This window comes from Glycine max, chromosome 2, assembly GCF_000004515.6.
Source record: "Glycine max cultivar Williams 82 chromosome 2, Glycine_max_v4.0, whole genome shotgun sequence".
In the NCBI taxonomy this organism is placed as follows: Eukaryota; Viridiplantae; Streptophyta; class Magnoliopsida; order Fabales; family Fabaceae; genus Glycine; species Glycine max.
In genome coordinates, this window is record NC_016089.4 from 18,058,916 (window position 1) to 18,071,101 (window position 12,186).

General features: G+C 35.4%; 1 protein-coding gene across 1 annotated transcript; it reads right to left on the reverse strand.

Annotated features, from left to right (window-relative positions):
• Nucleotides 1–5,512: 5,512 nt before the first annotated feature.
• Nucleotides 5,513–12,186, reverse strand: FLD (protein FLOWERING LOCUS D). Its single transcript, XM_003520213.5, has 6 exons — nt 10,304–12,186; nt 9,190–9,948; nt 8,879–8,930; nt 8,666–8,778; nt 6,662–6,719; nt 5,513–6,475 (listed from the first exon to the last, which is right to left on the reverse strand). Exons 1-5 carry the CDS (start codon nt 11,943–11,945, stop codon nt 6,688–6,690), a joined length of 2,598 nt encoding a protein of 865 aa, XP_003520261.1. The 5' UTR covers nt 11,946–12,186; the 3' UTR covers nt 5,513–6,475; nt 6,662–6,687.

Below are 12,186 nucleotides of genomic sequence, written 5' to 3' on the forward strand. Positions count from 1 at the left end.
GATTATACAATTCATCACAACTCAATGCGTACAAAATCTCAATACACATATATCTTACAATTCAACACACTCAATTTATTACATACACTCAATCTCAATCACAATGCTATAATCTCAATGCAACATGTTATCACACCTCATGAATTATATAAACATCATACAATATTAATACTTACATGGCACAAAACATGTATATATTAAATTGAACTATATTATTTTTCAATTAAAAAGAGTTAATAAATAATTAAACTAAAAATGCATTGAAAGTATTTATCGTTGAATCTTAATATATTAATTTCCTTCAATTTAATTTTATTATTTGAACTATTAATTTCTAATTTATTTTAACAATTTATACACATATGTGTGTTATAATCATCAACATGTAATAAGCTTATGAGGCCAAAATATGATAAAGAATGTTGCCAATAATCTAATTCTCACCCTAATCTAGTAAATTTTGTCCAAAATACAAATGAATTATACATAAATACTTATGACAACATGGAGAGTACTAAAATCCCTCAAACAATTTCACATGATCATATCAAAATCAAAGGAATCAAAATCATAGGTTCAGAAAATACGAAAACATTAAGAGCACTCAATTTTATCAAGCAATTCGCATCAGGACATCAATTGGCCCGTCAAACATAACAATCTCGTGATTATAATCATAAAGGTAGAATTACAATACAATAAACATCTCAAAATAAATTCTAATTTGATCATTTAAGGATCCCTACACATGTTTATTCTAACCCCAATTGCGATACACTCATCTCTTACCTCTAAGTAGGCTCACGTGTGTAGTCTGACAATGATAACGGCGTCTCTAGTGGTTCCCTAAGATTCCTCAAGTCTTTTCTCTGGTTGCTCTGGTAAGGTTTCTAAGCATTAATTTCACTGTCTCTGTGCAAGGGATATTTCTCTCTTTACATACATTATTTTGCAAATTCCAATGGTGGAAATGTGAAATTGCGTTTCGAAGGTGGTGTTCAAATTTCAAGATCATCCAACGGTTAATGAGTTAGAGATCATAGTTTTACTGGGACAAGTTTTGGTGTATGTGAGAAAAAGATAGGATTTTTGGAAAGGAAGAAGGGAGAACGAATTTGGGAGGAAGAGAGTGTAAAAATATATCGTAAATGTAGAAACTCACGTCTCTATTTATAACTACGATACTTTGAGCCTATTATTTACTCTATTTTTCTTTATTTTATTATTTTATAAAAATGAACTCTATTTTTACTCCCTATTAAATGAATAAATAAAATATTTTTTTATTTTTTAAAAACACATATTTATTTTATTTAGCTTAAAACAATTATTTTAATTAATAATTTTATTTCTTCTTATTTATTTAATTATAAAAACCTCATTATTTTTCTAAAACTCTATTTATTTTTAAATAAAACCCTTTTTAATTTATTTTATGAAAAAACAAGATGTTAAATTATGTATCAAAGAAGAAGAAGAAGAAACATAAAACTATTATTGTTCTAGTATATGCTCAGAAGCTATTTGATAATACAAAATTAAGAATTGAAAGGAAAAGTATAATGCATTATTTTTTTTTCCTATTGATTAACCCTGAAAAGGAGGAGAAAGAAAAAGGTGAATGAAATGACTTTGTTGTACTTGTGTGTTTGCATTTTTTTTTTGTTATTACATTTTTTTCTAATAAAGAAAATGATAAATTTTAAATTTAATTTTAAACATCTCAATTGTATTAGAAAATCCCATTGTCATCAAATTTTAAACATCTCAATTGTATTAGAAAATCCCATCTAAAAATTATTTTAAACATAAATCAATTGAGTCAACAAATTAACCAATGAAGCCTCCAAAATAGTTGTTAGGTCTGGACGATCACTTGTTAATTGATTCTTGGAGTAACATGAGTAGTTATGATCTTTGCATTTGGTTTATAGATGGGACTTCTAGAATAATTTGCCTTATTGTTAATAATATTATACATGCATTTGTGCAACCTACAAAGCTTATCAACTACTTCAAGGGTCATCTGGTGTATTTGTCCCAAGCTAAGAGTTGTAAAGTCTTTTTGGGAAGCAATTGCCATCTTGTTGAGCTCTAGTTGAATTTCTTGAGGTAGAGAAGCCACATAGGTGTTCTTGAGACTATGATCATTATACCCATTTAAGAGATAAAATCTCTAGGTCATTCTTTGAAAATGTTTCTCCAGATCTCTAATTTTTAAAGAGCAACACCTCATTCCAAAATATTCATGCCTAATCTTTTTATCAATGATATCACTATCACCAATGAATTCCTGGTGAAGTATCCCTAGTACTTTTGTAGTAGAGCATGTGTTGTGAAATTCATCTTGATAAACTGGTCGTAAGTTACAATACCATTCTTTAAGTGTGACAATCATTCAGCAGCATAACTCTTCAATGATTTTATAAGGATCAACATCAAACTACATCATTTTGGTGTCTAACCAATCTCTTTCTCCATCGGTTAGGAGGAACATCATCTAAAGTGAACCAAGGTCCACCATTTTCCCCCCAATTCCTATTTAAAGTTACTTCTTCTTCATTATCTGAAGAATCATAAATGATATCATTGTCAACTCTAGATCTCACAGTATTTTCCATCATCATGCCCGTGATGTTGGCATAATTTTCTTCATCTTCAGTTGTTTCTTGATCTACCTCAGAATAATTTTGTCCAGATCTTGAACTAGGATGCAAAATTTTTTATTCAGAATAACTAGAGTTTCTAATTCAAATTGGTCGAGATTCTCATCTTTCTCTTGAATTGATTAGAATTCTCATATGAGTCTAATGTAGTTTCAAAAGGCTCGTGTTTAACTTTAGTTGTGGATAACTGATTAGATAAGTGTTGAGTATCAAGAGAAAAATGGTTTCTTTAAGGGTGGTTTGGTTTCATTAGAAGAGTTTTGTGATTGTGAAGGAGAAACATTCATCTTGGTTGTTGGAGATTTTTGTCTTGAGGTGGATGGATCTTTTGCATAGAGTTTTGGTCTGTAGGTAGTGTGGGTAAGGTTTTGGAAGGTAAAGAAGGATTAGAAAAATAAGTTGGAGGCTTCTGAAAAGGAGAGAAATAAGTGGGAAAAAGGAACGGGATAGAGAATGGTTGTTCATCTATTTTTGGTTTTTTTTTAGCTTGGATTTGAGATTCAATATATCTATCCATGTCCTATATTTGTGCCTTTAGCCTTGTGATTTCTCTATCTTTTTGCATTGGATTCTAGCCCAAATCTCATTTTTCTGAACTCTTCCTCAAGCTGGCACATTTCTGATTGAAATTTTTATAATATTTTCTTATTTTAGACAAGAGAAGTTGTAACTTTCCATTAGAATCTTCCAAATTTGATGTAATCTTATCCATTTTTGCATCAAGGTTTTTTAAAATTGAGTTTGAGCTCAAGCATTCTCAGTCTACCAATTGAGGATTTCTTTAGCCTGCCTGAGTGGTTTGAGTTTCCCATTAGGGAGGACCTCATTTTGTTGTATGGTTCATTTGGTACCGAGCTTCGTGGTAAGGTTTGTTTTCCTTTCTAGAGCAGGAAATTCATGCCGGTATGAAGAAAACATCATGCAAGGTATAGGTTGAGGAAATGAAAGGGTGTCAAGATGTTTGCACCGTGTTTTGGTATCAATGGGAGATCAAGTAACAAGAGATGAATCATTTGGTGGTTGAGTCGAGGGAAGAAGTCCCTCTTCTCTAAGGATCTCTAGAGCTCTTTTATAGATCAAGAGGGACTCATGTATTTCTTTTCTTATTTCGACCCATAGTCCATCATTTGGATTTTTCCTTCGTGTTGGAGGAGAAGGAGATCTGCATCTCTTGTTTCTTCTAATCATAATCAATTGCCCATTCTAAAGGGACAAGTTCCTTTAGTTCTTGTCGAGTTATTCTCCTAGGAATTTGTTCAATGAAAGAAGTTTCTTCTAGGTTATTAGCAACTATAAACAAAGCATCTGAGTTTCTAGAAGGAAATGGAAGATCAATAGAATGATCTTGAAGTCGGTAGACAATTTGATGATGAAGTATTGCAGAGAGTGCTTATGCCTCTTGATCCACTCCAATTAGTTGGACTTGAACTTTTAACCTTCTAGGAAGAGTTTTATCCTTCAGGTTAACATTGTAGTTTGGAAAAATAGTGAGAACTACAATTTTGGCATGGAGGGTAGTCAGTACAATGCCAATAATGGAATATTCATAGTGAAGATAACTCAAGTCAAGCAGATCGACTCTAGCTATGACAGGAAGTCCTTTTCTCCCATGAAGAGAAAGAATTAGTCTGACTACTCCAAAATGGAGTGTCGTATATCCTTCTTGTCGCCAATGCCTAATCAAGTCTTGTGGAATTTCAAGTCTACATATTGTTCTTCAGAGGTGGCACAGAGAGTGCATTGGTTTGTTCTAAAAGATTGTACATACTCTTTAACTGGAGGTCTTTTTGTAGTGATGATTCGGGAGATTGATTTGAGTATAGATCTCTATCTCTTAAAGATATTGTATGGGCTAAGAAGGGGAGAAATAGTCTCAAAGATTTGTGCATCTTCTGGGACATAAGAGTATTCTATCATATTCTCAGTTTTTGAAGTAGTTTTTTTAGCAACTTTAGGTAGAGAAAGGACAGAGGTTAGAACAACAAGTTGAGTGTTTGGTTTATTAGTGATAGGTTCCATCGTTGTCTTCAATTCTCTCTTACTCACCTCATAATATCACTATCATATTCACCCTCTTTTGAAATGTTGAGAGGCTCTGATACCATACTAATCCAAAAATGATTCCAAGAAAAAGTAAATATAATAGTGATATAAGAAAGAAAATGGAAAGGAAAGAAATGAAGAAAAAAATAAGGAAATAGAAGTAGGAAAATATTAAAAACACTAATCTAAACATACTCTTTTATTATTAAAATTGAACGAAAATCACAAAAGATTGTGAGTCCTACTTCATATTTAAGTGGTCTTATAATTTTTTTATTTTTTAACAAAATTTAACTAATAGTAAAAGTGTATTAAAAAATATCAGAAGTACCCCATAATATAGGTGAAATTTTGTATTGTTTAGATTGATGGAATATAAAAAGAAAAGGACGAAAATAAAGATCGGTGATTTTTGAAGTCGAGAAAACGCAAATATCTTTTTTATTATATAATAATGAGTGATAAATATTATATAAAATAATTTGTATAATAGTATTATTTAAAATAACACTAATATATAATTATTCTTAACATTTTTATTTTAAATTCATTATGATTTTTTAAGTCAAATTTCTAATTTTAAAAACTATGCAAGTATTAAAAAGATTAGATAATAAGATTATCATACTCACACTTGTCGCAAAAAATATTGAAACTGATACATGAGCGTAAGCCTATTTAATGGGTAATTTTCCTCCCGGCCGTTCGTATTTTTTTCTAGGTATCCCTTAGATTCAAATCCAATTACCATCCCTGCATAAAACCAAAGTGGCACCCAACATTTATGCACTAGCTAAAAAAAATGAACAAAAAAAAAAAATACAGCTTCTAACAAAATCTTATGTCACAGAATGTTACAGCTTGCGGTTTCATGTCCTCATACATCATACAACAAGCACAAATGAGTGCAATATCTTGTAAAAACGGTATTTTCTGTTCCTCATTGGCTGCCTTTACAGGTAGGAGGTAGCTGTGATCCTAATTGAGAACGGCTGGTGTTGCTTGCAGAAACATGAGCACGAGCATAATGAGACTAGTCACAATGCAGCCACCCAATTCACAAAGTCACCCTATATCTCTTGGGTGGCAAGCATATCTAACTATTACAGGCATATCATAGACCAAGCCAAGGTGTTGCTTCAGAAGAGATATAAACATGCCAGTTTGCTGCATCATAGAGCCATCAGCTTCAACACTTTAGGTATATGCAAGAGACCATCTTCCCTTTATTGAACAAATGCAGTGAGGATGCTCCAGCCAAACACTACAGATAGATACTGTATCCACCAAAGACATACCACAAGGTTGATGAATGAAAACTTCAGTAGATGACTGGTGCCTTCATTGTCAAAGAGAATGTCAAAGAGAATGATACCTCTGTACATGCAAGAGCCAACATCCTCCAACTTTAGTTGCAAGATGATCTATTCTTTTACAAAATATATTTACCACAACTTTGAAACCTATTTCTTACAGATTACCCTAGTGCATGAGGCTCCCACCAAGTAGTGTCTGGGAAGAGTAGATGTACACAACCTTGCCCCCACAGATGTTGTTCGTTTCCAAGATTCGAACCAGTGACTTCTAGGTTACAAGGCAGCAACCTTTGCTTTGCGCAAGGCTTTCCCTTGCATTTTCTTGCAAGTTACCATTCATTAAGAAAAAGGTCAAAAGAGATATAGCAGATAATCTTCCAAGGATCCAAGACATAGGATGATCCAAGAAAAGCACTCGGGCAGAACAAGTTGAATGGCATCTTAGTCTTTCTGCAATTTAATATGAAAAGTCAATCTATTAGAAAAGTAAAAATGATAATATATTTGAAATTCTCATTGAATTGAATAAGATAGAAAAATGTTGGGCTGCTGACTTCATTTCTTATTGCATATAATACAAGAAAAATTTAAACCAAGAAAAACTATCTGGATTCAGAGTCCTTAGGTATGTCTCACCTCCTGGGTGAACGATGGCCATCCATTTATGAATTTGTCAAGTCATTTTGATTGCTCCCTAGAAATATTTATGAAGTTAGTATTTCATACAGACAGACTGCATAACTACACAAAACAAAGTACTATATAATATTAAAGCACCCCAATGTTATTAATTGCATGTTGGTCCATGGTGAAAAGCCAAAATCTGCCATACAATAAGTGTGACTGTATGTGTTACAAGTCTGCTAAATACAAAAAATAACAACTAAAAACAAATATAAAATGAAGACAACAAACTCACGAATATATTCTATGAAATAAAATTAATCAAAGTCTCAAAACATAAGCATAAAATCTCATAACAATGCTAACAAGAAATATAAAAGCTTCAAAACAAAAAATGTCCTAGTAGTGTGAATGAATGATGAAGGAAAAAAAATAAACAGACCAACAAAATAAGAGAAACAAAAAAAAGGAGAAAAAAAATTGGTGACAAAAAAAAATAAAGAAACAAGAAAAATAGAGAAGAAATTGTGATTTGCGAAGCAGGAAAAAAAAGATGAAAAAAGAGGAAAGGAGATATTTAACTCAGAAGGTGGTTGCCAAAGTTTGGGTTGTTGGAGTCAGAATCATCAACAGATGGTGAAGGGAGAAGATGAGTGGCTATTATCCCAAGAGAAATTGGGAGAAGCTAACACAGATGAGTGAACAAAGGTTTTAAAAACCCTATTTGAAACTCAAAAAGGATTTAGAAAGAATAAAAAACAAAGATACAAATTCACCATGGCAATGGCAGCTGCACAATGGAAAATGTTGGAAAGTACCACAAAGCGGGTGGCAAGTGAAAGTGGGCATCAAAAGCACAATGTTAATCCGTTTATGTTATGGCAGCATCATAACTGCTATTTAACAACTACAACACACAATTTAAGTTACACTGGCAATCTGTGAAATTTTATTAAGGGTGTAAAGGATATACCCTTGTTCATTTGATGAGATACAAAAATTTGTGCATAAAAGTCAGGTGCAACTAGGGGAAGGGTAAGTTATCCTCCAAAGTCCAAATAGTAAACAGAAAAAAAAAGTCACTAAAGCAATAAATTAGGGTGCCTAAATATAAAATATATATATATATATATATATGAACATGCAAATACTCAGCTGCAGAAGAGTGAGAAAATTAAAGTGTTTGTTAGCGTGTAAAGATAAGAGATAATAATGAGAAGTCATTTAAGAACAGAAGGGGAATAAAATAGTATGGAAAGCAGCTGGCTGATGAGATAGTAACGAGTTGGATTATCTATAACAATATAATACATGACTCCATCCATATAGTGCCCTTAAGGATAAAAAAATAGACCCTGCAACCCACTACTCATGTTTCTAGCAAGATACCACTACTCTCATGTTTACACACGACCACACCTAATGGGATAAGGCTATTGTTGTTGTTGTTGCTGTATAGGGAGAGGGTGAGAGACACAAGGATAACATAACCATCCAACTTTATTATAATTTAATCTTTTACTGATATAGCAAATCAGCAGAATAGATAGGAAGGGGGAAACAAGTATTCTGCTTGATAACATACAGCCTTTACCGTGGAATATAGGGAAAGCCTCATAATATTTTGAGAGCATACCTTAAGAAAAAAATAAAAGCCAACAATAAAATAACAAGAATTCAGGACTCTTGACATTCAGGTTCAAGTTCTGACCGTATATATACATCCAACAAACATAGAAAATACAGTATCTAAAAGCTCTTCACAAAAATCAACATCAATATCTCATCTTAAGCATGCCAAACTGAAAGTCCAAGTTCTAAAAGTCAGCAGTATCTTAATTTAGCTTTGGAAAAAATATTAATAGTATTTCATAACGAAGGCAACTATGGGAACTTAGTAAAAAAAATGCAAGAACTTAAAACAAATTATAATACAATTAATGTAACTCTAAAGAATTTGCATTTTAAGAGGGGATACTGTGCATAAAATTACTTTTTTCTTTATAAAATAATTACCTGAAACAGGTACATCAGGAAGCACTTGATTTGTTATTTTAACCTCTTCAGATACTTTGATGGCACTCCGCACATTTATGGACCCATTGCTTTTCCTCACCACTTTTGCCCTTCTGAGTTGACCAATAGAATAAAGTTACAATATCACGTCAAATAGAATAATGATGTTTGAGATGGTGAGATTATATAAATATAAAGAAATTCAGCTCAAACCTGACTAACTTGCGCTTCATAATGCCCGCCGCCTTTAGCTTTGACGACACCCCTTTCATAAATCAAGAAAAATATTATTTAAATTGCTTTAGCAACTATGCATCCACAGAGGAGAAAGAATAAAAAAAATGACAGGCAAAGAAAAGTTAACAGCTTGTTTGGTTTGTGAAAACATTTTCCACTTTCCATTTTCATTTTATGACTTCATAATTAATTACAAAATCGTTATATCGCTTTCACTTTATTTCCTGTTTTCAAAAAGATTTATATAGAAATGATAAAAACAGTATTTCATTATGTATATCACCCACCTGGTTTAAGAGCCAGAGAGGTTGAAACGGGCTTACGATTGCCCCTTTCAGCTTTAATGGAATCAATGATTGAATCAGCATTCATTCCCAATCCTTTTCTTCCAACCAGTTTCACTCCTAGCTTTTCACAAAGGTAATTTAATCTCATTTCATCACCACCTCTTACCTCTCTTAGGTCAATAACCTGTTGTCTTGACAATAAAGTGTAAACATGAAGCTGCTGTTGTTGATTAAAATGTGACTGAAGCTGCTGAAAAAGTAATTTGTTTGAGTGTTGTTGGTCCTGTTTTGCAACTTCATGACATTTCTTTCTAGCCTCATTAAATGTTACCCTCAAGATTGCTGGTGACTTGGGGTCTGTATTCTTCCGAGCAAAAATGACAGAAAAGCTCCCAAATTCTATATCAGGTTCTCTAAATAAATCTGCAAGAAGGGAAGCACAGGAATGAGCATTTGAAGGGGCCTTATCAACTTTCATCTTCAGTGTTCGAATATTATCATGGTGGGCCATATTAGCAGCTTCTCTTAGACCACTTAGGAAAGCCCCGTGCATAGTAGCAGGATAGCGCCTAGTGGTTGCTTCCCCAGCAAAGAAAAGTCTACCATCTCCCACACTTTCTGCTAAAATATCATAATCATCACCAGAAGCTCCGACTGCAACATTAGAGTAAGAACCAAAGCAGAATGGATCACTGCCCCATCTAGTACATACGGTTTGGATAGGTTCAGGAACAGTGATTCCTTTTGGTTCATAGATACCTGTAGAGAGATAAACATTTTGCTTCATAAATATTTCCTAAAATAAAATAGAATCAATATAATCAATATTAAGAAATTTATGACAAGTTTGGAATCTTTTTAAATGAAAATTAAGAGGTATGACTGCTGAATTATAATGAGGAAAAGATACAACTTAATTTAAATATATAAATTTATGGCCCACACACATGTTAGGAAATTGAGGAAAACATGTAAACTATGTTAATAATAGACATGCAATTTCTTCTAATTTATTTTTCTGTTTATTTTGTAGGGACATCCTATGTTTTAATTGTATAGCCGAAGTATGATGGGAAAGAAAATATCAAGGTAATAGCTTTCATAAGAAGAGTACCCTTGAGTATTTGGAGAACCCGTGTGACCGCATCTGTCGGGGGCATGCTCTCAAACTTATGCGCAGCTTCCCCTGCTACCAAAGCAATCAACAGGGGACCACCAGCAACAGTTACATAACTGTAAAACAAAAAAAACTCCCCTCGACGACTTGGATCATCAGAAAGATGCCCAAATGTGTCAAGATCCATCTCCCAAAATACATGAGGAAAAAGCATGGCAACCTTATTCAGCAGACCAAACCCCAATCTCTTTATTCCATCAAGCTTCCTCTGAGGCAACTCCGGTATAAACTTGATAAACCCTTTCTTCAACACACCTAATGGAACCGTGCACAATGCCATATCACCCTCAAACACCTGACTCCCTGCAGTCACCTGCACTCCATCGCCACTATACCTAATCATATGCACAGTCTTCTCATACAAAATCGGCACATTCTCTGACAAAGCCTGAACCAGCTTCCCATTTCCCCCAGGCAAAAAGCAATGGTCTCCCCCCATATCATATGGATCATCCTGGTCCCAAAACGCAAGCGAAAGATTTGACAACAACCCCGCATTCGCATACTCCAAATTTGCGAGATGCCAATTAAACAAATTCATTTCCTCATCACTCACTGCGTCCTTATAAACCTGACTGAATGTCTCCAGCGCAGCCCCGAGCGACACATCCACCGAAACCTCCCCCATCAGCTGCCTCAGCCTACTCGCCTTATCAAGCAACCGATTAAACGCAGACTCCACCTTCACATCCATATCCGGATCAACCGGCATCCCGTTCACACAATAAAGCGGGCATTTATCCCTCACCTTATGAAGCAACTCACCCAACTGCCTAGCCACAATCCCAAGTGGATTCCCCAATGTACCAGTCAACACACTCCCTCCCAAATCAGCAGCAGCACACATCCTATTCCCTCCCTCCATCTTCTTCGTATAAACCCGCCCCCCGGCTCGCTTCCTTCCTTCCAACACCGTCACCTTAAACCCAAACCTCAGGAGCTGCCGCGCGGCAGCCAGCCCGGCAAGCCCAGCGCCGACGACAATCACCGCCGGCCTGCTCGCCTCCGCGGGAACCCTCTCTTTAATCGAAGAAGCCACTCCGAAATTGATGTAACCATGCGAGACAAGGTAGTTATACGCAGAATCCAAAAGCGAATGGTAATGCGGCGGAATGTAATCGAGGAAGGTTTTCTTACTCACCCAATTGGAGACATTTTCGCGCCATTTGGCAATTATGTGGTTCCGGATGAGAGTGTAGTTGACCTGCTCGATGCCGCCGATGACCGGGAGCACGGCGGCGTCGATCTCCTCCTCCGTGAGGGAGTCCGCTGGGAACCCAGCGGTGAGGGCGATTAGGGCTTCGGTTTTGGGCTCTTTGTTGATGAAGATGATTTCGTCGGAGGCTGAGGGAGAAGGGTTGGCGGCGGTAGGGAGGGTGGTGAGAGGAGGGAGGCGAAACGACGCCGGATTGCGCTGGGAGCGGCCGCGGCGGCGTTTCTTGGGGACGGAGAAGGAGAGGTAGTGGATCGGGTTTTGGAGGAGGTTTGGGATTGAATCGGAGGTTGGGTCCAAGAACACGTTGTGGTTGGGGTTGGGGTTGGGGTTTTGGGGAGAGGAAAATTGGAGTGGGGGATCCATTGCGCTGTGTATGTGGTTTGATTTTCAATTGCGATGATATCGATTTAGGTCTTTATGTGAGTTAAGAATTGATTATCGGAATTCGGTGTCTTTCTCGCTTATCATCCGCGCAACGACGACGACCCTGTTCACTTTGTTGCACCGTTCACTGTAATTCCCTGAAGCTCGTCTAGGGAACTTTTTGCAATATTGTTTTGTTTATGGTTCTATGTTTTTAGAATGTTTGATTGAATAACAAGAA

Excerpts from the sequence above, each read along its gene's own strand:
- FLD (XM_003520213.5), bottom strand. The coding sequence starts at position 11,945 with ATGGATCCCCCACTCCAATTTTCCTCTCCCCAAAACCCCAACCCCAAC. Across the intron at positions 8,931-9,189 it reads CTCTCTGGCTCTTAAACCAG|GGGTGTCGTCAAAGCTAAAG; the intron begins GTGGGTGATATA and ends GATTTATGAAAG. Across the intron at positions 6,720-8,665 it reads TCCTGATGTACCTGTTTCAG|GGAGCAATCAAAATGACTTG; the intron begins GTAATTATTTTA and ends AAATATTTCTAG.